General features: G+C 43.4%; 3 protein-coding genes across 7 annotated transcripts in view; 1 reads left to right on the top strand and 2 right to left on the bottom strand.

Moving 5' to 3' along the window:
- Nucleotides 1-13,686, top strand: part of LOC115575196 (RNA binding protein fox-1 homolog 2-like) — a 49,220-nt gene extending 35,534 nt beyond the window's left edge. For 2 of the 4 annotated variants that reach the window (XM_030407071.1, XM_030407073.1), the window contains 7 exons: nt 3,841-3,928; nt 5,033-5,089; nt 5,419-5,566; nt 6,650-6,692; nt 9,908-10,008; nt 11,451-11,526; nt 11,824-13,686. In XM_030407071.1, the coding sequence (XP_030262931.1) occupies nt 3,841-3,928; nt 5,033-5,089; nt 5,419-5,566; nt 6,650-6,692; nt 9,908-10,008; nt 11,451-11,526; nt 11,824-11,868 (558 nt within the window). In that variant the 3' untranslated portion in view covers nt 11,869-13,686. Of the gene's footprint in view, nt 1-3,840; nt 3,929-5,032; nt 5,090-5,418; nt 5,567-6,649; nt 6,693-7,162; nt 7,206-9,907; nt 10,009-11,450; nt 11,527-11,823 lie in introns of those variants that run through there. The other 2 variants (XR_003982642.1, XM_030407072.1) reach the window with 2 other exon arrangements.
- A 3,155-nt stretch (nt 13,687-16,841) lies between these two features.
- Nucleotides 16,842-22,345, bottom strand: LOC115574904 (retinoic acid-induced protein 3). Of its 2 annotated transcripts, XM_030406563.1 has the most exons (4): nt 21,917-22,335; nt 19,916-21,109; nt 17,838-17,893; nt 16,842-17,700 (listed from the first exon to the last, which is right to left on the bottom strand). In XM_030406563.1, exons 2-4 carry the CDS (start codon nt 21,039-21,041, stop codon nt 17,611-17,613), a joined length of 1,272 nt encoding a protein of 423 aa, XP_030262423.1. In that variant the 5' UTR covers nt 21,042-21,109; nt 21,917-22,335; the 3' UTR covers nt 16,842-17,610. The 2 variants fall into 2 exon arrangements, with proteins under 2 accessions (XP_030262423.1, XP_030262424.1); XM_030406564.1 differs by lacking the exon at nt 17,838-17,893 and having other exon boundaries at nt 21,917-22,345.
- Nucleotides 22,346-24,594: 2,249 nt separating this feature from the next.
- pde6hb (phosphodiesterase 6H, cGMP-specific, cone, gamma, paralog b) lies at nt 24,595-27,196 on the bottom strand. The gene is made up of 3 exons (XM_030406490.1): nt 27,067-27,196; nt 25,612-25,769; nt 24,595-25,512 (listed from the first exon to the last, which is right to left on the bottom strand). The coding sequence occupies exons 2-3, from the start codon at nt 25,752-25,754 to the stop codon at nt 25,395-25,397; spliced, it is 261 nt and encodes an 86-aa protein (XP_030262350.1). The 5' UTR covers nt 25,755-25,769; nt 27,067-27,196; the 3' UTR covers nt 24,595-25,394.
- Nucleotides 27,197-27,831: the final 635 nt, after the last annotated feature.

Here is a 27,831-nt window from a genome sequence, read left to right as displayed (position 1 = left end):
ACAAAGATCAGTCAATACATTAAAAGGACCAACACATGAAGTGAGTGAACACTGATTTTTGTTTGTAACAATGCAATGTTCTGTTGGGCCTTGGGTCCTGGCATTCATGTGGATTCCACTTGGCACGCACCACCCGCCATTTCAGAGAGCCCTTCATGGCAACAGCAATCCCTTATGGCAGTGGCCTCCCCATCAGGACAGTGCTCACTGCAACACCACAAATTCCCAAGATCTTAGTCTGATTCTGTATTTGGGGGAGGTGCCAGAACAAGGCAGAGCCATCGAAGCCAAACCCTTGGATTGGACTTGGCTCTGACTCATCAAGGCATGAACACAAGTCCACAGGAGCAGTCTTGTTGTGTCTGGTACTAGAACGTTGACGGCAGGTCCCATGGGACCTGCAAGGTGGGCATCCAACTTTTACAGATTCCATACTGATCGAGCATTTTGGGGCATAGCAGACCAAGTCAGATCCATGGAAGCCATACCTTGGATTTGTCTTAGCTCCTCTGAGTCCTGTGGGATGCCAGGTAAGGTCTCCAAATTCCTTAGATCCCATTCCATTGGAGCATCCATGGGATGTGCTGGAACAAGTCTGATCCATGGAGGCCCCACCTTGCGACTTACAGGACTGAAATGACCTGCTGACAATGCCCTGGTGCCAGAAAGAACTGGACACCCCCTGAGGTTTTGTGTGAGTGCCCTTATGATTCAGTGCCAAGTCCAGTCCAAGGTCAGGCTTCCATGGATCCTCTCTGGTCTGGCACGTCCCCTGAATGCTTTATCGGAATGGTATCTGGGGATTTTGGGGACCAGTACATCTCACGACTCAGTCACATTCCTTGGGCCACTCCTGAACAGTTTTACAATGTGTAAGGGCACATTGTCCTGCCTGGGGAGCACTGCCACCAAGGGATGCGGTTGCCATGAGGGGGTGTACCTGGTTGTATGAAGTGCTAGTCATATGAAAGCCAGGAGTCATGACCTAAAGTTTCCCAACAGAAAATTGTATTATTGTATGAAGATGAGAAATTATTCACTTCACTTGTCACTGGTTTAAATGTTGTGGTTAATCTGGGGATCTTTTGCAAATTAATGTAAAAAAAGAAAAAGGAAACCATGCTGCTTCACATGTGGTTATCAGATCACTTATGAAATGAGCCAGCGTTGTGCAACCATATGCATTTCTGAACCGAAATGGGGTTTACTGTTTTTTGGGTCTATCTATTTTGCTGCCATTTTTTTCTCTTTTTGGTTTTCTTGTAGTGGATTGTCTGTGTACCAGTAGTTGTAGTAGTAGTCGTAGTGGTAGTGTACTGGTCTTAGTTTGTGACACACAGTTCTAATGCCTGGCATAGTGTCTCATGTTTACTTTATTTCTCTCCTTTTTTGGGAATGAGGATTTCTCTCTCTCTCTTTCTCTCTCTCTCTCTCTCTCTCTCTCCCCCTCTCTCTCTCTTGCTCTTGCTCTCTCTCTCTCTCTCTCTCTCTCTCTCTCTCTCTCTCTCTCTCTCTCTCTCTCTCTCTCTCTCTCTCTCTCTCTCTGTCTCTCTGTGCTCCCTCCATCCTTTGGTGCTCTGTTTCTCAACCCAACCACATAATGAGATTTCCAGGAGAATGGTCACCAAATCTAATTGCTTTATTTGAATGATGCACCTTGGGATATATGTTTTGTTTTCAACAGTAATTGTTATTAGTTTTTTGTGTTGCTCATGTAAACATTCTCCCTTTGTTTCTCTATCTCTTAACTCCATCTTTACGTTCTCCTGTGTTTGTATATGGACTGGCTCTGTCTCTTTACTTCTCACCTGCATCCCTTCCTCCTAACGTATCTGTCCCATCTTTGTCTCGTGTGTGTGTTCGATGTGGGAGTGCTGCGATTGTTTTGATTGGTCTCTATGCTGCATCCGACGCTTGCTGATTGGCTGAACTATTTTTTTGGTTTTGTTTAATTTTTTGGTTTGTTACTCACTCTTGGTCATGTGATGCGCCCATATTTGGCTGCGTGTACTCTCTGTGTTATATAATTATTAATTTTGTCAAACAAATGTTTTTGCACCCCCTCTTTCTCTCCCTTGTATGATTATTTTTTTTCTATATATATCTATATTTTTTTAGGTATGTAAACCCCACAAGTTTGGTTTCATATGGAAATGTGACTTCATTTTGTCCAGATTTATTGTTCAGGGAGGGCAAAAGTGGGATGAGAAAGGCTGAATGTTTTATTAATCGTGAACTCTTTGAGATTCGCCTTCCATATTCTGTTGATTTGCATGTGTTCCTGTCAAACCAATTTTAATTGATTGCACATGACACAACCACAGGTGTATATACAGTACACACACACTCAGACAAACGTCAAGATGTTCTTCAGTGTCATTAACATAAAACTTTGTACAAGTTTGAACAAAATTTCACTCTGATATAAAGAAATGTTAACATTAATTCAATTAATTAACTCGATTTACATTTCAAAATGTCTCTACTCTCACACCTGCGGACTATTGCGTCAGTCAACAAGTCAGGGTAGGCCAATGGAATAATTTGCAATGAGGGAAAAATGAGGTAAACCTCATTTCCATTTGAATGAAGCTCTGCAGATAAAGAACATGACTCACTGAGAGAGGCAACGCGAGTGGCAGTCTAGGCCTTAATGGTCTCCTAAATGGGAGTGCAGGCGTGTATGCGCACACAAGCACTCTGATTCCCTACTCTCTCTCCATCTTTGTCTCACACACACACTCTCCCCTCATCTTGCCAAAAGGTCATTAATCTTTAGCTCGCCACACAAGTCAGAATGCAGAACTCGGGACAGTCAGAGCTACAATCTCCTTCTCTTAAAGCCCATCAAAGGGAGATGAGGATAGATCAAGGGAGCGGGGTGTGAGCCTTTGAATCTCAGAGAGGAGATTATCAGCCATCTCGAAAAAAGCCCAAGCATTAGACTGAAATGTCAGCCGGCATGCACAGAACATACACACACACACACACATACACACACACACATACACACACACACACACCCACCCCTTAAAAAATCCACAATATTTTCACCTGTGCATGCAAGAAAAAGTGCTGCTCAGTCTCTTTTGCTTGTCCCCACCTTCCCCTTTATGTTTAGCCAAAGCAGCAACATAACCAATGTCGCCCATGGCAGCCCTTCACCATGAATCGCCAAATCCCTACCGGGCAACTTACTTTTAATTGCATGATGACTAAAACCGCCCTCCCCCCCCCTAACAGCCCTCACCGGATTTTACATACAAACATGCTCACTAACATGAAGCACTGGAAGAGTTAGCAGCCATGGCTAAATATACACAAGTGACATTTACATTTATATTGTTCATTTGGTTACAGTTTATCACTATTTTTCATTTAGATGTAGATTTATTACAACAATGTGTGAGGTATTTTACGCGACATCAACAGAGAGAAACTGAATTCAGATAAGAACCACTTGATGTTACTGCATAGTCACATCCAGCAGCTAACTTTAAAGAGCTCAAGTGTGAGAAAGTGTGCATTTTCACGATAATGACAAGGTTATGTAACGGACTGATTATAGTCCAAATAATAGTATTCACTTTTAATGACCCACTAGCAGTAAATGTACACAGACAATTACATTGTGACTTACAGAGATGAACCAGTAGGATAAAAAGCAAGCGAAAACCAACAAACAACAGCAGACATGTTGACTGTAATTGTACTGTATAAAGCATAAATCAGTATACTGAATACCAGCCATGGCCTTGTGTTTGAGTCTGTGCTTTCTTTTAGTTTCCTGTTCAGAGTTGCTCTGTCTGTGTCTTTGACCGTCTGCTCCTCCGCCTCCAGGTGAATAACGCCACTGCCAGGGTGATGACGAACAAGAAAATGGTCAGCCCCTACCCTAATGGAGAAGCTCTCAGCACACTGCCTTATGGTAACCACACTGGCACACACCAACAATGATCCACAGCCTGCCTTAATAAGCTAAAACAGAGACACAATACAGCCACAGTGTTCCCTCCCTGCAGACCACATTATGTAAGGCCAACAGCAAACCACTCCTTTGCAGTTTATCTTTTTTTATCGTTCTAATTTTGCCACCACCTACCAGCCCTGTGGTGGGCTGAACCTGCCAAAATCTAAAATAAAGAAATGAATAGATGCACTAGGAAATTTTAAGAGAGAGTACAGAAATAAATAGATCCGTGGAAGTAATTACGGAGGAAATGCAAAGGGGAGATGGTACGGAAATAATAAAGTTATCATTCTGTTTTACTGTGTTTATATTTGGCGGACCCTGCCACTTTTCTAGCTTCAAACAGTGCTCTTTTTTGTTGAGTTCTTGTTATTACTTCATTCATATTGTAGATATAAAAAAAATGTGAGTTTGTATTCTTCTCCAAAACTACATAGTGCTCCTTTTTATGTCATATGAATTAATTTTTTTTTGATTTTGGCAGTTTCAGTGTCATACCGTCCACGATGTTGGTTGACATAATAATAATAGTCATCCAGATCATCTCACCTGAATGCACAACAGAAAAATTCACATTATTACATTATGTGTATCACTCTGTTGCTTACAGCTATATTATAGTGTGTCATAGACCATCTATTAAATGTTTCTATACTGCCTATAAATTCTAAAATGTTCTATCTGACCAAGTCAACCAGTATCCCTACTATTCATCTGTCATTCATACTGTCTGTTTACAAGTGAACACACAGCACACATATTGTAATGCAGTTTGGAGTCAGTCTTGCAGAGGGAATCGGTCTTTTGAAAACAAGGCAGTGGTCTGTTGGGAGGACTCAATTAGTTGCTCTTGCTCTGCTCTTTAAGCACCTGGTGAACTATGAATGCCAACAATAAAGTTGAATAACTGTGAATGACAGTGCTAATGGTTTATCGAAATGTGTTTGTATGTAAAAAACATTGTTATATAATATTACGATATTCAATTGTAGCAGGCATATAGGATCCTGTGGTCTTTGTAAATATTAATGAGAGGTTCCTTCTTCTGTGTGTGACTCTCAGCGGGGTGGAAATTGAGTCCTATGGTGGGGGCCGTGTACGGACCTGAGATCTATGCAGGTAAGGCCACTCTCTCTCTTTCTTTCACCCACACAAATGTCTGTCTCTAAAGCCGACTTTGAATTTCAGTCACATTCCAATCTTTAATTTATATTAATGCGCTGCTTGCCCAGCATTTCTCCTCCCTGACACTTTTATTAATATCGAGTCCTCAGGGCGATAGCTGGATTATTCCCCGTCTCTCTATGCGCTTTCCTTTCTCCTTTATTCATCGTGGTCCTGCTCCCTATTTGCTCTGTTCACATTGTCCCATCCTCCCTTCATCTTTATCTTCTCTCCCTGAATCTTCTGCTATCTTCCTCTCCCCTCCCCTCTTCCTCCTCCATCAGTGCCAGGGTTTCCCTACCCTTCTGCAGCAGCCGCAGCCACTACAGCAGCAGCAGCGTTCCGTGGCGCCCACCTCAGGGGCCGAGGCCGGCCCGTCTACAGTGCAGTGCGGGCTGCTGTGCCTCAGCCTGCCATTCCTGCCTACCCTGGGTAAGACAGACACGGCGGTTATAAACCAGAGCTGTTGACTTGCTTTGCAGCTGTCCCAGATCTGCTTTATATAACATTTTAGGAACACAAAGTCGAGATCAATCGTTTTGTTCAGCGCCTGGTAAACCTATTGAGGAACAGCGCGCGAATGCCATTTCCCAAATCATTTTCCAGATTCTATTTGACCAGGTCTCTGTTTAGCACAGCTGTGCTCATAAACTCATCGTGCTCAAACATTATTCACACTCCGCTCTCTTCAGCGGTCCAACTGGCACATCGTCAGCCATTTCACCAGCTATTCAGCAGAGTATGACGCACTGATGGGATTGCACCATTGAAAGCTGATTTGAATAAACACACAGATACCACCACCAGCCGATTTGAATAAACACACGCACACACACATTCAGTCATTATGCAGAAGCAGTCACCCTGCACACAGATTTGCTCCAAATTATTCACGTTTACTGCGATGTGTTTTTATGTCCCCTCAGTATGTGTTACTGTGCATGTCGTTGCTGTGCTGTTATGATTGGCTAATGGGGTTGTGACTGCGTTGATACTGAGATCAAAGCAGAATTGATTGGTTAATGGCCCTGCGGCTGCTTACTGTGATGACATTCAAATAAAGCTAAACAAGATGGAATTGGGGGTCTGCAGGAAATACCCTCCTCCATATCTGCTCCACTGCAAAGCTACAACTCTCCTTATGAAACGATCCGTTCAGGGTAACCTTTACTGCTTTGGTTTTGTTGTATCTGGGGAGCGATAGCAGTTTATGGTCTCATTTCAGTTCAGTGAACTTTATCTATTAGCCCCAAGAGTCTATTGTTTAATGTTTTAGTTTCAGTTGTGGAGCTTAAATGGAAGTTGTATTTCCTCTGCATGCTGCATGGGTGTGAAATAACTACTTTCTCCCTCTCTCTCTCTCTCTTTCTCTCTCTTTCTTCTCCTCTTTTGTGTTGTGTTGTGACATTCATCTGGTTTTGGGACTGTGCACCACTCCGTTTGCACCCCTCCCCTCGCCACTACACCGTCCTCTCCCCCTCCCTCCCTCCCCCGTTCTTCTTCTTCTTCTCTCAGCGTGGTGTATCAGGATGGGTTTTACGGAGCTGCAGACTTGTATGTAAGTAAACTCACCACCCACCCAACAACACAGCCTCTCTGTCCCCTCCCCTCACGGCTTTCTCCTGCTCTTTTTTTTTTTTACCTCTGGGGGTGATTCTGCATGTTGCGTCCGGTCATGCGCTGCACAGAGCTGCCTGCATAAAGGTGAATGAGCCCACAGTGAGGAAACACAACGCACCACTTGAAGCATGTGGACACAAGATCCTCCATTACAGAAGCTGGGTTTTTGCCTCAGGTGTATTTGTTGTTGTGACAGAAACCTCCCTTATTGTACAATTTAACGCAGCTCGGTTCAACTCGGTTGTATTGATTTAAAAATCAAACGGAGAGCTGTGAAATCTTAATGACACCACTATAAAGGCTGCTCTGTGGGCGGATGTGGTGTCAAGAGTGTGTGCGTGCGATCAAGAGTGTCTGTGCGTGTGTGTGTATCCAGGTTGACAACGGTTGTTTCTGTTCTCTCTATAGACTAGTGTTTCAGGACTCAGTCCTTAGTCCCAGATTGCCTCAGGTAGGGTCAACTCAACACCAAACCCACAGTGTGTGCATTGTTTTACTGTACTACCTCCTCTGATCTTATGAAACATCTTCTGATCTGATCTGGAACATGTTTTCTTTTAGTTGATGAAAAAAGAAATCACCACTGTTTTGAATTTTGCTTTAGTTTTCTACTAACTCACTGAAATGTGCACTTTTTTCGATTGTGGGGAGGGGCTTTGTTTGTTTGTTTGTTTACTAAACTACTAAATCGGACTGAGTGTCCTGTTTTTTTTTTCTTACCAGTTTGTTCAAAAGAGAACCTGGTCTCTTTTGTCTGCTTGGCTATTTTCAGAGAAAAAAAAATTGTTTCCATAAAAAAAAAAAAAAAGGAGAAAAAATGTCAGCATATATTTTCAAATTGGATTCAACGACGATTGCTTATGAATAAACTTCAGGTTTCTTGCATCATTTCGTTTCGTACTGTTAGCCTGAGATGTGAGATACGGAGAACACGGTCTCTTCCTGAATTAACCACCCCGACCCCCTCCCAGGATGATTATGGAAGCATGTGCTGATCAGCTGCTGCATGCTGACATACTGTATTACCTTTCCCACCACTCACCCAGAAGGCCTTCTAACCCCCCCCCCCCCCCCTTTCGCCTCTGCTCCGTGTCCTGCGGGCGTCTCGGAGAATGCCGCGGGGCGTTTCTGTCGTGCTTTGCTGTGCTCTGTTCTGATTCAGGTTCAAATGCAGTGGTGTTGTGTTGAACTTTTAATTTGGGTCGTGCATGCCGTGTCAGTGCGAGGAGATGATTGTTTTTAGTCAGTGTAGGCCTGCGTGGGTGTGTTTGTGTGTGCGACTTTATTTTCCCCCCATCTTCCTGTCTTTTCTTTCTCCGAATTCATTTGAAAAATCATAAATAATAACAATAACCAAGGCAGATTTTGTCACAGATATGTCTCCAGTAGAACCTCTGACTTTAATAACCTTCAGTGTCCTCAGACTGTAGACGTCTCTTGTCATATCATTACTTGAGTCTTCTGTCCTGACCAGACAGTGAGGTTTCTACATGGCCTCAACTGTGTGAACATTTTGTCTTCCACTGTGTTGTTTTTTATAACCCCCCCCCTCTCCTGTAGTGGTAATAATACAATCTAACTTCACCTCGACAGTTCAATTTCCCCTCTCTGTCTCACTGATAAAGCACTCTTGTTCCACATCCAACACCAAGCCACGTCTTCCTTTCCCCCTACAGAAATGGAATATACTGCCATGTACCCTATTTCGTTTTTAAATGTGTATGTATGAAAAAAGGTTTGGTCATATAGTTTACAGTGTGTGAGGAAAGGTTACTTTAAATGTTAGGTAAAGGTTAATTTTCACTGAATGTAAAGTTTTGTATTCCACAAAACATTTCTGAAGCTTCACAGCAAAACAGTGCTGCAGCACCCTCCAAACAACTGCAGTGGATGGGGACTTGTTTTAAAACGGGGGGGGAGAAAAACACCTAAAATGGCTCCATACAGCATAATTCAAGTTTTCCAGAAAGCAGGTGATCCCAAATTGATTTGAAAATATGTTATTTACAAGCTTTTTAAGCTGAAATCTGTAGTGTAGCAGCTAAGATAATAGTGTTAGCAACCCCATCTGAAGTGGGTGTAAATAACATCTTTTTAAATTAATTTGGGGGTTCTTGGGGCTTCCGAAGACGTACACATGGCACTGGACAAGCTGTATGGATGGTAACTAATGCCATTTTAGGGTTATTTTTCTTTTCTTTTTTTTTTTTTTAATTTTAAACAATTCCACATCTACTTCACTTGCTTAGGAGAACACTTATTTTCTCTGAATCTCAAAAAATGTTATGTGTACTACAAAAGTTATCTCAACTTTCCATCTGCATGGGGGTTAGTAGAAATGAATTTATCCATTAAAGTCCTTTTTAAAGTGTCAATTAATGGGTAATAAGGCCCTTATAAATCTGTGTAGGAAGCTAATTAACAATAATGCGACTATATAAGTCATAATAAAAGCACAATTAACTATTTATTTTTAGATATAAACATTTGTAAGCACTCACAGTATTAGCTACTTGTTAACAGTTTATAGATGCTTAAGGACGTTAAAAAAACCTTGAGTTTCTCATAGCTTTTTACAATAGCAATAACTAATAAGATGCATAATAAAGTATTCATTAAAAGCGCAGTAAAGGATAAAGAAATGAATAATAAACAATTATGATAATTAATATGCCATTATTATCATAAGGTTTTTAGCAGTCATTGTAAATGCTTAGAAATGTCTTCTAATCTAAAAAGAAACATTGTTATGATGCTGTTATTAATGCTATGATAGTCTTTTTGATATTGTTGTTTTGATCTTGTAAGGGCCCTAATACCTATTACCTGACGCTTACCTTAATATACCTTTTTTATATAAAGCACAAGTTAATCAAATTATTTCTTAAAGTTTATGCTGTCTTGTACCTTAGAATTTTGCCTCTAAAATGACAGAAAATATACAGTCATCATCTTGTAATATTTGCAGAATTTCTTCAGAGTTAACCAAATAAGGCCCGTTTTGTAAAGAAGTCCTAAATATGAGATGCTCCTTAGAATAAAATGTCAGTATATTCCATCTCTGTTTACACCTTAACCCAGGTGTCTCCTTCCTAACGGCCATGTGAGTAAGTTCTATTGTGCGTGTGTGTGTGCCTGTGTGTGCGTCTCTAGGGAGGCTACCCTGCTGCTGCTGCCGCCGCCGCCGCCTATCGCTACGCTCAGCCTGCGGCCGTAACCGGAGCAACCGCCGCAGCTGCCGCCTACAGTGACAGGTGAGGACAAAGCAGGGCATACACCAATGAACACACACACACACACAGTGCACTGTACAACTGAAGTGCTGTGGTGCAGACTGTAAAGGTGGACTGTAGTATCTGAGGTCAGTACAGAGGACAGTGTAAAGAGGAATTCAGAGCTGCAGGATGAATACACCCATATGACATTTATGTTCAATAACTCTAACAGGTGGATGAGATGATGGTGAAAGCCAGCAAGTCTTTGACCATGCAAAGGTAGAATGTACCTGTGTGGCAACATGGTGACAATTGAATGTGATTAGATGAAGACTTGTTCTGTGCCAGCTGCATGTTAGACACCACAAAACAGTGACATAATGTGTACACTAGTTCTAAAGGTACCCTGCAGAGTTTTCTCGTAAATAGACAAAGACAATTTTTAAACAGATTAGCAGGTATGTGCAGGTTCTTTAACCAAGGTAAACCTACTTAAAATATTTGTCTGACTCTTCTCCCATTTGCCGTAGGATGAGTTTGCTTTTCTTTTTTTTGTTTTTACTTCTTGTGTGTCATGTTCCCCGTCACAAACGCGCAAAAACAGGCAACAGCAGAAAGCAGCAGAGACAACGTTACGGTGGTTTCTTTTTTACTTGAGTCTCTCCTTCAAACTCAACTCCGACTGAATGATGCTTCGGAAAAAGTGTCACATTTCCATCACAGACCGCTCGAGCTGGAGCCCACAAACACCTCCGACTATTGCAGTCATTTGATGTGGGGATGAATGCCGATTATAGCCGTTCCTATTGAAGACAATGTTGATGGATGTTGCTGTGTTTTTTGGCCAGTGTGAAAGCGGTAAAAGTTTTTGTTAACATTAGGTGTTAGTCACCCAGAGTCATGTCAACACTCTGCCATCTAATTCTTAAAAAACCTTTCGTTTAACTCGACTTGTGAAACAGCTTGTGTTTCAAGGTCGTTTTGGTCGTATCCTCTTCTCACCCTTTTTTTGGCAAAAAATAGAACTGCACCACATCATTATGATATGGCAGTGACATCTTCTGTTGAAATCCCCGCAAATCCAGGTGAATAACAGCTCCGCAGCATTATCACCAATATATCGCCATTGAAAATGATACAAAGATCGTTGAAGTGACAGGAACATTCTCACACTCTAGAAGCAGCTTTAGAAAAGGCCTTTATTTGGACTTAATAAAAAGCCTCTAGTCTGGAACAGAGATAAAAAATGATGAGTTTACCGTTTTTTGGGACACATTCTGTGTGTATATATCAAATCAAACAAATGTGATGAATGCTTTTCCTTCTTCTAAAGTATTTCCAAAGCTGAGTGTTGTTAAAAGTTTGAAACCTGCATGTTTACATCCGTGTCCGCTGTATACTCCAAATGATTTTTTGGTAAATGTGCCTTTTTTTTTTTACTCAAACGAGTGACTTCTTGTATGTTGTTCTTGTGTTGCTAGTTACGGCCGGGTGTACACTACAGATCCCTACCATGCTTTAAGTCCAGCTGCTGCTGCTTACGGAGTCGGAGCCATGGTGAGAAAACTGACACAAACTCTACAAGACACCATCCGTTAGTTGTATATTTAAAGGAGAAGTTTTAAAAAGATGCAGTCATGTCTTTATTACCTTTGGTAGATGCACAGGGTTGCTAATGTTAGCTCGTCTTTGGATACACAGTGGGACGTATCCCTGAAACAGTATGAATTAATGTCGGTACACATTTGCAGTTTTGGCTCAATGAATGTATCATTTGCGGGATTCTAGAGTTAGAGAATGAACTCGGAACAATTATACATGGCTGTGACCGCGTGTCCCTTCTGTCTCTTTCAGGCCAGCTTATACCGGGCGGGATACAGCAGGTTTGCTCCTTACTAAAAAAACCACAAATCACACCCAAGGAATTTCCCATCGCTCCAAAACCCCTTTTCAAGCTCTTTGTTTGGCAGCAGCTCCCCTCCATTTTTCTGCAGGCGGACTCTAGTGACAACTCATGTGTTTTGTTTTTCCTCTTTTTTTTTTTTCCTTTTTCTTCTTCTCATTTTTGTGGCGAGAGAGGTCATTTTGCCACATCATCAACTCGAACTCGGTTTCTGTACTCTTCTGTCTGTCGCTGAAATGGAAACAATGACAAAACTGCCACGAGTGTGTCCCACGTAAAACGCTGGAGCCTGCTACTTTGAACTACGGGGGCGCAATTTGGGACGTTTTCTTAGAAACACTACAGGAGCTGGGAGAAGAGAGACTGCTGTTCCTGTGTGATCCTGCACACTACAAACCTTTTCTTTTTCCTACAAGTCTCTGAACTTACAGTATATCCACTGCCCTATAAGACCTAATTACACCTATATACACACACACGCACACTTACTGTTTTCTCTACATTTTCCTTTAGTGCACAGAATGATGCCACAGCATATAAAAAAGAAAAGAAAAGGTACTTTAGTTTTTAAACACTACATTTTAATGGAGTCGTCCCTCTGGTTTAGCATTGTGGTTTAATTTTGAAAACATGAATCAAGTTGGACTGCTCAACACAGAAGATGTAGGAACTATTCTTGGTATTTTGTAAAGCTGGAATACTGAACGTTCAGCTGGAGGGAACTCCAGACATCTGACCGACAGAAACCACAAACTCTAAACAACACAGCATGGGAATAAGTCTCGTTTTTGTCCTTTTCCAATATTTTTCGCCCTCCCCCAAGTGTAAAAGGAAACACAAGGAAACTAATGTTAAAAAAAAAATAAGGAAATGAAAAAAGTGTGAAAACGACAAGGAAACAAAAACAAGTGACTTTGTTTTTTTCTGCGTTACCTCAGTTTATTCTCTCGTCTGTTTTGTTTTGAAGCTGCATAGAAAAATGTCCGTTACTTTCATTGACAGATCCTTTCACTTCTGCACATATTCCGTTTATTACTGCAGCACTAAGATGTTCAGCTTTGAGCTGACCCCGTACGCATGCCCATTTTCAGAGTTCACCTCCCCCATAAGGCTCACAGTGCTCTTCCAAAAAAGGACTCGCTTCATTTCTCCCTGTCTCCTGAACCGTCAGACATTCCAGCTGTAGCTGCGATGCAGTGAAACAACGGGTCAGATGGACAAAGAACCCGTCGAACACAACTAGATTTAGCAAAAAGTAATGAAAAAAGAGGCAGATTTGAGGCGGGAACGCCCACATGGGAAACAAATCGTCTGCCAGTCAGCCAAATGGGAATCCCTCCCGGCCAATTGAGATGTATTAACGCCTGCAGGCTTCAGGCAGGGCTGCTCTGTGCCCGAGCTCTGTGCGTGGAAACGGTGTCTGATCTCAGCTCGGCAGAGCTGCGGATCCTAACGGAACAGCTCAGATTAGAACACAGTCAAAACGTAGAGATAGCAGACATGTAATGAAGTAATGACAACTGAAACGCTTTCTATTTATATTCATTGTTTTTAATGTGACAGAACGCCACACACACTGTTAGTCGGCACCATTTTGTCATTTTAAACCCTTCATCACGCTCTCTGGGGCCGTTCACTCCAGATAGTTTTTAAATTCTCCTCACCAGACTGTCTGAAGGCATCATGAAACGACTGGCAGCCAGAATCTTTCTAGACCAGGTCTCTGTCCTGTATGTATCACATCTCCATATACTCTCATTGTGTTCTTATTGCTATTATTTGCCTTTTTTGGTTCCAAAGATTTTCTGAAGAAAGCACATTTTTGGTCCTGATGTATTTCTGATTTTTGTGGTTGTTTTTTCTTTTTCTTTTTGCCTTTGTTTTATATATATATATATATATATATATATATATATATATATATATATATATATATATATATATATTATTTTTTTTTTTTTTTTTTTGTTTGTTTTTTTTTGTTTTGTTTTATATCTGGTGGGTTGAAGCTGTATTTTTCAGCAGCGTCTGCAAAGAGACATTAAAAAAACAGTTGCGGCAAACAAACACTACCATGCTCGGTTAAATTCAGTCCACACACTAATTTATCCGGTTCTTTTTTTTTTTTTTTTCAGTAAACATGCTGTAGATGCAGAGGTGTTTGCTGCAGACAAGGGAAATCAGAGCAGATGGGAGTCATGAGGGATATGCAGAGAGATGACGGGGATTCAGTAGGGCCAAATTACAGGCGAGGGAGACGTCCACACAATGTCGGCCCAGCGGAGGCCACCTTTGTCTTTTTTTTTTTTTTTTAACAATGAAACAATGTGTGGGCGGTTAGTCCAGGGAAAATCGTGGCTGGTGATGGTGAAGGTGAGCAGCTGAGCCATTAATCATTAGCTGACAGGATAACAACGTCCCCTGCTGTCTTTAAAAAAAAAACAAAAAAAACACTTTTCAGGGGGTACAGTGCGCTCAGGGTGGAGCGGACAGTGTGAGGAGGGGTAATGTTGTTTTGTATGATTGTGAAAACTGTGCAGTAGGTCCAACGAGTATTTCTTTGACGCGCATTACCTCTTTTAATTATGATTTTTTTTTTGTCTTATTATTCCTCACAAGTATTATCAGAAGTGTTGCTATGCATGCTTTTGTGCGAGAGGGTAAGGGTCGTCAAGTCAGAATCTTTTTATTTGTGCATGAATTCAAATCATAGTGCTGGAGGAGGAAGATTAAGGAGGAGGAGGAGGAGGAGGAGGAGGGTGGGGTGTTTACATGGCGGGAGGAGGAAAGAGCTCGGATGTGGCTGTGATGAGAGGAGACAGGAGTGATGAGGGGAGAAGGAGCGAGTGGGACCCACAGTCGCTTTCTGGGTCCGCTTGAATAATCTGGGTTATCTGTGCTCTGTGCCTCCGTGGTCTTCGTGGTAATCACCAGTCGTATCAGATGTGTAAAGTTTAATTTGGTATGTCCGGACCCCCGTGGTTTGCTTTTATAATGACAGTCAAAAAATGTAAAAATTACGTGATAATTTGACCTTAAGTCCACGCAGAGACGATGCTGGGGACCTGGCAGCCTCCTCCAAGGCTTCCACAGAGTATTGTTCTGCATCTGCCCACACGAGATGCTCATTTAGCATCATCCCCGCCTCATTCAGCTGGCAGAGGCTCTCGTCGAGGTGTTGCGATCGTTGTCGAGCAGCTGCGCTGACCCCTGTGGGCTCACTCCTGCTCCTTCCTGTCTCTTCTAATCGGAGTCAGCGCAGCAGAGGTGCGCGCCGGAGCGACACAGAAGCAAAAAAAGTTCTCCTCAGCCGCTGACCCCGACTCCCTGCACTGTGCTCAAGTCAACCCAGTGGGAGGTTTTCTTTTTGTACAGGGATTTAATAAATGAGTTTGAATCTGCATGTGGATTTTTTTTTTTTTTTTTTTTTTTTTTGAACGCCACATGCTCTTAAAAGCTCATTTATCCAAGTGATTTATTTTGTTTTTTTTCAATAAGTGACATGTATTTTCTCACAATGTTTTATTTTGCCATCCTTGTGTCTGCCTTCTGTTTATTCTCTTCATTATTATTGAATGTATATAATAAATAAACTGTTTGGTTTTTAAATCGGTCTTTGAATGCTCATTCCTCACCATCTGACATTGTGCACCGACGCACTCGCACGTACAGCAGTGTTTGAGCGCAGTACCCAGGCTGATTCCATTCTGGCATTTCCTTCCCACGATTGTCTAAAGCTTATCATTTTCTTTCCACTGTTCAGCTGGAACAACATTATCCAATCAGGAGAGAGGCTGCCCTAAAATAGTATAAAAGCCTGCAACCAGGAGGAGATAATGGAGAACTTTCTGATTAAAGGTGCACTATGTAGTTTCGTAAATACATTTTAATCAGAAGAGAAAGATGCCTAAACAAATAAATAAACTCTTCATTTTTGTGACTATAATAAATAATAAAAAAGAAAGAATAATAAAGAAACTGACCTTTTTAGTTTGTTTATATTTGGCGGGCCCTGCCACCTTTCTAACTCCACACAGTGTTCTGGGGATCATATCTTCCTCTAAAAACAGCTTGTTTTTTTTTTTGGGGGGGGGGGGAATTATATTTCGTATTATTACCTCATTAATATTGGAATATTAACTTTAAAGCGACCAACGATTGCAACCACGAATCACTTCTCAGCCCTCGCGCAAACTTTCCCCTCCCAGTAAGCCGGAGTGAGTCAGATGATTGATGGAGGCAATACTGCTCGGCTGGGTCACGTTGACCGCGTCTACCGTGCGTTAAGCTCCTCTGCCACCTCCAACTTTCTCATCGCTGCCATGGGGGAACAATCTGGAACAATCTTTAATTGCATCCGCGCTTAATGGCCGTAAATGGGTTGGATGTGGCGGGAAACCTCATATCCCTGCTAATTGCTCTAATGCACAAGAGGCCAATTGCCAATTTGATGGCATGCTCTCTCTGAGTAATTGAAGTCGGGCTAATTGGAAGAATAGATTGAAGGCCGTCTGATGAGAAGGGTTGTGTGTGAAGATGGCATCAACTGACGCGAGGAGTTGACCTTTTGTGGATGGCGGAGTCACCGCTGGATATCGACCGACTCTGAAACTGTCGACGGCTGATGTTGTTAAACGCTGTCGCTAATCTAGTGTGTGTGAATGATCAAATGACAAACTGTACGATCGTAGTCATATCACACATTATATACGATCATGCTGCTGCTAAACCATCTTCCCTTGAGCGTGGCAGCCACTTCTGACTAGTCCCGTCTCATCCCGTCTGGCTGGCTTACGCCTCGACACTGCCCCCTGGTGGCCAGACTGTGGTGCTGCTCGCTGTGTGGTTAATCCTCTGGCTTACCAGGAGGCTGGCTGGAGACGCGCCTCTGAATCGGGTTGAGAGAGATCTGTGCAGAGTGTGAGTGCGAGGTACAAAGGTTCAGCCTCGAGAAGAAGACAAACAAATCTGGGCTTTATCAGATGAAGTTTTATTTGAGAATTTCTGAGAATATGCATCGCAGGAGAGATTTGTTTATCTGTCTACGCACTCAGACACACATCCCTTTTTTTTTTTTTTTGGCGCCGCATCACCGAGAGAACTGTAATGCAACTTTGAATATGAAGATGTTAATCAGTGATGGCACGAGCCTCCCACGGTGCTGACACGTCTCCTGTCCTACCCTCTTCTTGTCTCGTCTCATTTCATCTAATCTCCCCCATTCCTCTCCTCTCCCTGTTATCCCTCCTCTCCACCGCTCACAGATGCCTCTGCTCTGCTCAGCAGTTTGGCACCTTCAGAGTGACGGTTTCACGCCTCTTCTATCACCTCAGGGCTATTATATACCATCTCAGAGTTGCACACACACACACACACACACACACACAGACACACTACCATAGAGACTTCCACTCAGCATTTGTGATGTGGATTTTCCTCCCAGAAGAAAGCCTGACTACCTGAACCCATCCAGCCTCGATCATGATGAAACACGAGCACATGAGTCATACCCCTTGCTCTCTTTTTCTTTTCTTTTTTCATTTTCCTTCTTCTTTTTGGGGTGGAGGATTTTAGCCTCTTCGTGGCAGATTTGAAATAACATTTCTTATAAAACTAGATGAATATATTTACATTTGCACAAAAAAAAAAATGAAACAGAAGAGACACTTTTTTTGTGCCAAGTACAGATTAGTGCGGGTGGGGTCACCCTCGGCTTTGGTTTTGGCGCGTGTGTGATTTTAATCGTTTCCGTAATAGTCGTCGTAAGGTTCTCTGTAGTTGGTGGTCTGAGGGCGAGGGATGGTGAAGTCTTTGTCAGGGTCGATTTCCTGAAACACACAGAAACATGTAATCACATGGTTGATCACGATAAACTGTGCTTTACGACTTATGCCATAATCGCCCCCGGGTGCTGAAAGGTCACGGTGCTTAACTGCAGAGGGTCCTAATGGTTTGTATTACTCACTGTCATGGAGAATTCTGACTCGTAGGGTGATCGCAGCGATTGCTCCGCTCTCCTGCCTTAAGGGAGACACATGATACAGTTAGCTAATTATTGCTTCATGTTATGCTGTTCATCACAGAGAGAGCTGAGCTGACTGATGCTGGAATCAGTTTTGTAATGTTGGACACAGCTCCCTGCTCCTCCTGACTTGCTGGCCGGATTTAGTTTGTAAGCGTCAGATAGCATTTAGCCTAACATAATACATTTCAGGTGTATTATTTGTAAAGCAGGTGGTGCTGCGTTAGCCTTACTTGGTCTGGTATAGCTGTAAGCTTATGGCTGCTAATCTTAGCTAACATAAGCAAACTTTTGACAGAAAAAGCTGACTGTAGAGTCAGTCTGTGAGCTTTTCTGCATGTGCTTGTGTGCTACTGTGATTCTGTTTTATCATTTACTATTATTCTGCAATTGTTTGTGGTGGTTACACCCGTTATTTAGTGTCATTAAGTAGAAACTCTGAGGTGAGCTAACGTACGCTCTTATCAGGTAACAGTTCAGCTCGTCCATCATATATCACTCATGACGAGGCCTAGTTGTAGTCTTATATTGGAATTACACATTATAGCTTTATTTGTACGATAGGTGGACAAAAAATACTTATACTTACGTAACAGGCTTCCCCTTACAAATGAAAAGTTGGGATTCAAACCAACACTAGGGCTCAATTTAATACACTAATGTGTGAAATTGGTCTGGTATGACCGTTAGCTTATGGTGGCTAATGTTAGCTAGCGTTAGCAAACTTTTGGCAAAAATGTAGGTGTAAGCCTAAATGACAGTAGAGTCAATTGGCTTGTCAGCTTTTCTGACCGTTGTGGCCTGCTGCTGTGATTCTGTTAGCTTCTTTACTACAATTTTGTTGTTCATTTTGACCACATTGCTCTTTCTTATAGTCGCACTCAGTGGACGATTTGCAAATAGATGAGCTAACATTACCCTCTTGTCAGGGTGATGATCACTAGTGACCACTGTTCCTCTTTATCAGTACAGATTGTCTGTTTTAAGCGTTGGTTATGATTTTCCGCATTGTTCCTCATCTATTTTTGAATATTACATTTTATCAATGTAACTGAAGACGTGTTCATCATTCGTTGGTTCATACATGCTGGTTTGTGCACATTTTAAAGTGCTGCTTCCCACGCCACAACTTTATAGAGCCATCATTATGGTGGTATTCATCTGTAATGATGTGACAGTCCAAAGAACTTTTCCATTAAGTGTTACTATTGCTCTAAGATGAATTGGTGTTTAAATGATTGATGAATCAATAAGTCACAACATTAAAAAGACTTCCAGGTGGAGTGAAAATCATTGATTGACTTGTTACAATGCAGCAGTCTGTTGGGAAACCTGGCATTAATGTGGATGTCAAATGGATACAAACCACTGACTCAAACACTGTTGGAGATGGCAACAGCTCACTCCGATTGCAGTGGCCTGTCAAGCAGGACAGGTCTCTCACCCTGCCAAACATTGTTCAGGAATTGCTAGAGGAATGTGGCAAAAAGCTCAAGATGCTGACCTGACCTCCAGCAGCTACTATATTTGGTGGCCCCACCACAGATCGGACTTGGCTGTGACCGTTCGAGGCATGGACACAGGACCTCGGGGTGGATCCTGTTAGTCCTGGGGTTTGTGAGGTGGGGCATCCGTGGTTCATACTTGTTGCGGCAAATCCGACTGATGCTCGAGGGCATTGGGATCATACTGGGAATTTAGAGGCCATGTTGACACTTTGAGCTTTTGGTCACGTTCCTTAGTCCCTTAATCAATTAATATTTTGAGGAAGAAAGTGCTGACTGGGCACTAGTTCTGACTGCTCAAATGTAAATATTTAATGGCTCTGGTTTTCTTTGAAATTGTAATTACATTTTTCCCTATTTACTAACTACCAAGACACAGTAGATTAATTAGCAGATTAATAAAATATTGAAAATAATTGTTAGTTGCAGCTCTTGTCCTTGTCTGTCTTTGCGCTTAAGCATGATTGACAACATTTCAATTAGCACTTAGTTTGGCTACTGAGGACAGCTTCTCACCTCTCTTGTTCTCACCCTCTGACTCAAAGCTTCCGTTTTCTTTCCCTTCCTTCGGACTGTTCAGTCCTGGGATATCAGCACTGGGGCTGGTCCAGCCTGCAAAGCTCAGAGGGATGTCCTTCGACTTGGCCTCCCCCCTGCAGAGGAATGCGACCTGGGACAGCCCGTGCCCCATCAGTAACACCCAGCCATTTGCCACCAAGGCGATGCTAAGCACTGGGTCATCCCAATGTGGCCGATGGTCCAACTCAGGGTTTCCCCTGGTGAGCATAGCGATCCACACCACCCAGATGGAGGCAGAGAGCAACAATGTGAGGCAGAGCAGCGTGGCCTGTGCCCTCCCATGCTGGCGGGCGGCCCCTGAGTAGCTGTAGCTGTACGTGAAGCAGGAGCGGCACAGGAAGTGCAGGGACAGGAACAAGCTGATAGCCAGGATGCAGAGCACGTAGATCTGCAGCATGACAAATTCCTCCTGGCTGTACTCGCAGTAGTTCTTGTCCCGCACCAACACGAGGATCAGCCACTGCGTAGCGATGATAACCTGCACGACGAAGAGCCCCAGGGCCACGGCCGGCTCCCCCCAGCCCCGGGCTGCTGCAAAGCCTAGCAGAGCGAGGCAGCGAGCCAGCAGGCAGGAGAAGGCCAGGGAGAAGAGCACGCCGAAGAGGAAGATCCTGGTAGGGCATGTCTGTTCGGTGAGACGGATGATGAAGGAGAAGGTGATGGCAAAGATCCCAGCTGTGGCAACCAAAAACATGGACATGGAGGCCACCGTGCCTCCAATGCTGCTGCGCTGCTTGGAAGCAATACAGATCCACAAGGACCAGAGCAGCAGGGCTAACAGGAGACCCATGCTCAACAGGAAGCCTGAAGAGGCCAGGGTCTCGAGGACGATACCCCACGCTGCCCGACGGTCACACAGGTACCTGTAGATGGGGTTCAGTCTTTTGTTACAGCCTGGCACGCCCTTCAGGGAAGTCCCATTCGAGGAAGTGGTTGGGGTGTTGGTTGTGGTATTGTTTGAACTGCTGTTGGTCGGCTGGCATAGACAGATGAGAGGGACATAGAGGAGGAGGAGGAGGGGGAAAAGGGATTTGTGTTTCTTGGATAAAAAGACCATATTCATTTTAGCGATCCACCCGGGGATTCAGTCCTTCCTTTTTAAGAGTCCTTTGATATCGAAGGTCTTTTCTCCTGAAATGAAAAGCACATCTCAGCACAAAATACTTCACATGCACCTTTGAAGGCAGCACCATCAAACGGCAGCGCAAGTTTCCCCGAAAATACTTCCTGAATGTACTGACTGGCAGCGCAGAACGAGCAGGATGGAATGGAAGACGGGAGAAGACAGAGGTCACAGCACAAAAGAAAGAAAAATGGGAGAGCGGATTGACAGTGAGAGTGACGAGAGCAGGGGGAGGGAGTGCGTAAACATGCCAGAACAAGGCCGAGCAGTGTGTTGGCAGGGCTGAGAATGGAGGAGAAAACAACAGTAACATGAAGGTGAGGTTGGGACAGAATGGCAAAAAAGAAATGGAAGTGTTCTGCTGCCACAGCCCAACAGGGACAGGCACATTGGGTTCACATGCGGCACAGACTGGAGATGAGAGATATTCACTCCTGATAGGTGAGTGCCACTTCCTGCAGCCCATAATAGAGCCTTTGTTACGGCTGCAGATTCAAATATGACCTTTAGTAGGCTTATCGCCTGCTTAATGTGACCCAGGCCCTCAAGTTTGCCCTACCGCTGGCCTTCATTTGTATAATCGACCAGGAGATCATACAGTCTTAATACGGACACGGGAGATGAAACTGACAACAGAGATGGCACATTAATTCAGGTAATGGAAGAACAGTAATGGAAGGTAATGTTACTGAGTATTACAAAGATGTATAGCTGTCAAGTTTAGTGACCAAGAGTTGAAATGTTCAAGCAACACCTCACAATGAGAAGCCAACTCCGGAGCTGGACCCAACCTTTGTAAAAACAGGGGAACTTACCTTTTATCCTTGAAGACTTTCCCAATTCCACATCTAAATCCCACTGCAAAAGTCTTGATTTGAAGATTGTCCAGAAGCACAAATTTGGAGCCCACGCACCTCCTATCCTGACGCCATAGCTCTGCCGGCCCAAGGTAAACAGGACGGAGTGGGAGGCGATGGAGTCGCTGAGGTCTGGAGCCACTCGGAGAGCGAAGTGTTTTCACCTTGCATCAACGGGGACGGGCAAGAGCAGAGAAACCTGCACCCCTACTCATACCTCCCTGTCTGACCCCTCCTGTCTCGCTTTCCCTCTGCGTCCCTCCCTCAAACAATAGGTGGGGCTCAGACACCTGGAGGTGATGGCACATGCAAACACACACACGCAGGGAGGGAGAGAGCGAGTTCACTCCTCCCTGTGTATGATTCCCTTACCCATATGAATTTGCATCTCCTTTCTAGATAACGTGTGCTTTATTTGGAGTATCTGGAACAAGTCTGAGCTATTCTGTCATGTGACAGAGATGCTCAGAAAATGGTGAGGCGCACGTTGTTGCAAAGGGCTTTTGGTGAGAGTCTAACTGACTCACCCCAGTGTCAGCAGGATAGAGAACAGGATCAACCGTCACCTTAGTTACTGGGAAATCACAGCAACAACATTTGGGATCGGTGAGTTTAGCTGCAGGGGGGGTTGTGTCATGAATTCAGCTTTCGGCTGTTGTCTTTTACAAGCCCATACGCAACGCCTCAACTCATGCCTGTACAAGTACAAAGTTTCTAGGGTGTGTTCAGTTGAACCTTAAGTAACTCCAAATTTACTCGAGTGGAGTGAAACACAGAGTGACAAAGCTTTATCTTTTTAATCATCAAGCTTTATTGTTGCAGGAGCAGAATGTGTGCATATAAACTGTTGTCATATGTAAATAGAATTTGATTACATACTATATTTAGTATTGTATAATAATACTGAAGGCTTAGGGTAGGGTAGGGTTAGCATAAAACCTTAAGTCTGCCAGATGTGTCACTTAATGCCAGAGGAATCCAAGCATGACATCATTTATTTTAAGTATCCTCAAAGCAACCACACAATCACAGCTCCCTGTCTCTGTCATTGGACTGAGCTGTAATGGAAAGAGTGGAAACACTCGCGCACGGAGACTCAGTGTTGATAGCAGGTCATTATTTGGATAGAGAGACCACAGCAACACCTGGGAAAAGTTGTTGGTGAACAGTGATGGTGACAGAAGCCAAGTGATCGTGTTTCCGCGGTGAACTTTGCAGATTAAAATCTTAAATTTCCCAGCCCGTTCGTCTGTTAGCTCTTTTTTAGCCACGCTAGCAGCATAGGTCTGATGTCTGTTGGCTGCCAGTCTGTTGGTTCACCAATCTGGTCCAATCTGAAATATCTGCACAACTATAGGCTGGATTTAATTCTGTACATGCATTCATGGTCTCCAAATGATGAACCCTCAAATGATGTCTCAACACTACAGGATGGATTGCTATGGGAAAAGGTTTCCATGTTCTAATTAGGATGAACTTTGGTGAACCCCTGACCTCTTATGTAGAATCACCACCTCAAACCGTTCATTAGCTTACTTTGGTTCTTGACCAGATGCCTGTAAAATGACTTTCTTCCATTCCCATGAGCCTCAGCTGTGCGTGGTGTTTGAAGCTGATAAAATGTTAGCACGCTAACAACGTGCTACATGACCATGTTAGATAAAACTATATATTTTTTTTTCTAATTGTCAATTGCCAATAAACTCTCTTCGTCGTTCATGTGAGTTGAATGTTTGCAACATCAGGTCTTACCTGGAAAAGTTGTCTCCTGTTAAGAACACTGACTCTTTTTCTAAAAAAGGGAAAAAACACCTACAGCTAGCCCAAAACTTTTGTTTCTGCAAAATTCCGGGTGTTTTTCTGAATTTGGCATTTTATAATGTGACACCTTAAAATGCACATGAATATAAAGTTTATGGAAACCCGACAAATTGTTACATGCTGGCGTAACCGCTACAAAATATCAGAGTGTACGCATCGTCCATGTCCGCATGTTAGCATGCTAATGTCAGCATTAGCTCAGAGCGAAGTTGTTTCTAAATGCAGCCTCACAGAACTGCTAGTGAGGGTGATTGCCCTATTTGATGCCCCTAGATAAAAATTGCCCTCTAGGTTCCCCATCCAGTGGAGACACAGTATTTAAGGTGTATTCATCAGTACAAAAGGGTTATATTATTCCATATATTGTCTGTTACTATTTGAACGTAGCAAGGGATTGACTTTAATTTGTCCTGCGAGCTGGACCATTTACTTTCCTTATGAGATGAGAAAGAACACAGTTTCTTGTTATATTTGCAAAAAGCCAACACCATGATTTGTTTTCCATTTCCCAACAAAAAGCCTTGTGGGAGTGTGTTAATTTCAGGAAGCTTTAAAATTGGCAGTAATTATTATTAGACTACTCGGACTGCACTGTAGTTAAGACACAGAAGGAGATGTCATCAATTTGAGTCAGAGAGCTGCTGGAGTTATTTTGTTTCTCATCCAAGGTCCTTATTAATGATTTCAATTCATAACTGTTTCTTGTTTCCCTTTGTTTGGCAGTTTTTTTCTTACTTGCAGTTCATTTCAAGGCTTCCGTGCTTTTTTCAGCTCTCATTAAGTGTAACAGAAATAAAGGAGGCGGGCAGCAAGAGTACTTAAAATAATCACATTTTATTGTGGCTAACAGGACATTCCAGTTCACACATCCTGTGGTATTGTGCTTTCAACACAAAATATATTTAAACATGCCTCTGTTTTTCTCTAGGGAGGTTCAGATAGCAGCGAGGAGAGAGAGAGAGAGATGGGACAAAAGGGAGTTCATCCTCCATCATCAAGTGAAAGCGCATCGCAGTTGTCACCACTACATGCATCCCTGGGTGTTCACAGTAACTTTGCGCACAAGGACAAGAAAGTACAATACCAAAAGAAAAAAAAGACAAATGGAGGAAATATAAAAGGTAGGACGGAAGACGAGGTCAAAAGGTTCATAACTGAGAGCAAAATATTTACATTTTCATAGACAGCTAGAAGCAAACACAGGCTAGTCTTAACTAGTGTTTTGCTTGCGTCCATTGCCGTGGTCGAGGAGGGGGAGAGGGAGGTCCGAGTGAGGAGGGGGGAGAGGGCAGGAGTGGGCTGTTGTAGGTCGATGAAGGGAAAGGGAGAAGGGTATGAGGAGTTCTGTTTCTCGTCTTCTCATTTCAAGTGTATATATATATACATACATAACATTATCATATAATAATAATAATAATAATATAAAAATAACAGCATCATTATGCTTTCCTTCCACTTAGTGGAGTGAAGCCTGAGGTAGATAGACGAGAGGGCATTAGGGGGGGCGCCGGCAGCCTTATCATGGCGTGCCGAGCCGAGGTGGATGGAAGTAAGGGAGGAGCGGGTAAGACGGAGGAGAGGTGCAGGCAGGCAAGGTAGGCAGGAGGCAGCAGGTTTAGATGATGCCGTATTTGGCCAAGTCGCTGAGCTCCATGTCGCCGAAGGCCTCCCATGGGCACACCACTGTGATGTCTGTGCCAAGACCCTCCATGCCGGGGATATCGTCACCAAAGCTGGGGAAGAACAAGCGAAGAGGGGAGTGGTCAGCTCCTGGTGTGTGATCATTTGGTTGTTCTAAACATTGATAAGTATAAAGGTTGTTTTTTTTTTACCCCTTCTGGCCTGGCTTGGGGGCCTTGCTCTTGAATGTGCGGGTCTGCCTCTGCTTGAACTTGGGTGGTCCCTTCTTGGGTGTGGTGGGGCCAGTGGAACCACCAGGGGCCAGGGCGCTTCCTGCAGGGGGGGCGCTGTTCATTTCTGCTGAGGATGACTGAAGGACAGAAGACATTTTGTGTCATCACATGTGCATTTTCTTCCTCTGACTTCTTGCCTTTTGTCCTCTCTCTCCCCCCCCCGCCCCTCTCTGCTGCCCTCTATTAATCCGTCTAGCCCCTTAATGCCAATCAGTGTAGATTATGGAGATTAGTTTAAACATCCCGATTATCTCTAATCCTGCTGTGATCTGCTGCGGACTAATTGCCCTTCCTGGACAGCAGGGAAGTGAGATTGGAAGGCGACCTCTTCTGCTAAATCTGGAACTTTAACTTCCGATGACTTTTGGTAGTTTAAGATAACTGTAAATTAGATTTCTGTCATACTTTCGTTGAATTCACACAGGTTTCCTACTAATCTCCTGAGGCTGCACTACCAGTAGGTATCAAACACGCGTCATGGTGTTGTCCTCTGTGTCAGCTGTACCTCTTGTTCTCATCCCAACCCTGATCTTTAGCAGAATCCTCGCTAAGCTGTACCTCTGACCCCCGCGTTCAGCCAACTCCTAACATCACTAAGCCTGTTAGGGAAATCTGACAGAGGTGGAAAACACCCTGGTTTCTGTACGTTATGTATCTCACGCATGTCCGCAGCAGCAGCAGATCTAAACCTCATGCGGAGGGTCTATCTGTCTGCTCTCATGTGGAGAGATCTGAGGTGCAGCAGAGAGGCTGACCCACTTGTTGTCAGCCATCTGTTGCTGTGACTGTTGAAGTCAATCCTCTTAACACACACCTGTTCTCTCCTTCAAGTCTCCGCTCAGGCACATTGTTCATCACCATTCAGTCAGTCTCCGTTTTGTTGCTTTTGCGTTTCTCATCTTGCCTACGTCTGTACTTCAAACTACAATTTGTCATTTTTTTTATCCACTTTTTAACCAGTTACATTGCAACATCTACCAACTTTGCTGGCATGGAGTAAGTAGTAATGTCGTAGTTGACCATCATTTTTCTTTTCTTCCTTCTCACTCGTGCGCAGACCTCTTGCTCCTGTCATTCAGTCATTCAACTTGTTCCTTGTATCAGTTTAAAGTTGTAGCTCACAGTGCACACATGCATATTTACATTAAGGCCGTTCTTAACATAAAAGTCTGCATTCTCTTCTCTTAACTAGTTCAGTGTAACTCATTCGATCCAAAACCAGTCCACAGTAGTAACTACTATTATACACAACCATGCAAACTCTGTAAGTTGTACTAGCAGCAGCTGTTCTCATTAGGGTAGGCTGTAAGGTTGAATCATTTTTAAGTCAAGTCAGTAAGTATGCGCAGCAGTATGGTTTGAGTGAGTTCTTACCTGTTGTCACAGGTATCCCAAGAGGCCACTGAAGATCTCTTCTCAGAGCTGCTTCTGTCTCCTTGTTGAGTTTGTGCAGAATGTCGTCTGCGGTGTGCTTTTATACCTCCGTCTCTAATCCCCACATCCTCCTCTTACCAGACACGTGGTCAGTGGAAAAGGTCGGCCAAACTTTTCCGTCAGGCCAGCACCTCCTCCCCTACCTGATTCCAATTGTCCTTGTTCCCCCCCGCTCCCTCCAGGTGGTTCATCCTACTGGGTAGACGATGTCAAAGATCATTCTAGAAGGATTTGATCAGGCTTATCCCTCTAAACCTCAGCACGCCTGTATTTAGCCTTCGAGGAGACGACCTGCCGGTCTTGCTTTGGGTCCATGTGAGATGCTGTTTTCACGTGTTTTTCCACTGTTGATCCTGTGGAGCCACTGAGGGAACAATGGGCTGAGGATTTGACTGTGTTGATATCATCCCTTGAGGAACAACATCCCGTTTGTAATATGAAAATAACTGTAGTTTCTTGTGACTCCACACAAGTTACATCTCCTTCCTTTATTAGAAGTTGGATGTTTGGTTTATGAGTGAGAGGACATTTAGAGTACTTAGTACTTTAAAAGTTTCGATAAATCACTGTCTTAACAAGGTTGTAGTTTGCACTGTAGCCATGCTGCTGGCAATCTCCAAATGTTGTGAGTTTTACACCAAAAAGTACAGAGGAACCTGTTGTACCGACAACTACTTATTGCGTGTCAAACAGCTTCTTTTTGTA

Source organism: Sparus aurata, chromosome 23 (genome assembly GCF_900880675.1).
Source record: "Sparus aurata chromosome 23, fSpaAur1.1, whole genome shotgun sequence".
NCBI lineage: Eukaryota > Metazoa > Chordata > Actinopteri > Spariformes > Sparidae > Sparus > Sparus aurata.
The sequence above is the reverse complement of the archived record's forward strand: the minus strand, read 5'-3'. Positions and strand labels throughout refer to the sequence as shown.

Excerpts from the sequence above, each read along its gene's own strand:
- LOC115574904 (XM_030406563.1), bottom strand. The coding sequence starts at position 21,041 with ATGAATATGGTCTTTTTATCCAAGAAACACAAATCCCTTTTCCCCCTC. Across the intron at positions 17,894-19,915 it reads AGAGGGTGAGAACAAGAGAG|GCAGGAGAGCGGAGCAATCG; the intron begins GTGAGAAGCTGT and ends GTCTCCCTTAAG. Across the intron at positions 17,701-17,837 it reads AGTCAGAATTCTCCATGACA|GAAATCGACCCTGACAAAGA; the intron begins GTGAGTAATACA and ends TGTGTGTTTCAG.
- pde6hb (XM_030406490.1), bottom strand. The coding sequence starts at position 25,754 with ATGAACAGCGCCCCCCCTGCAGGAAGCGCCCTGGCCCCTGGTGGTTCC. Across the intron at positions 25,513-25,611 it reads CCCAAGCCAGGCCAGAAGGG|CTTTGGTGACGATATCCCCG; the intron begins GTAAAAAAAAAA and ends GTTCTTCCCCAG.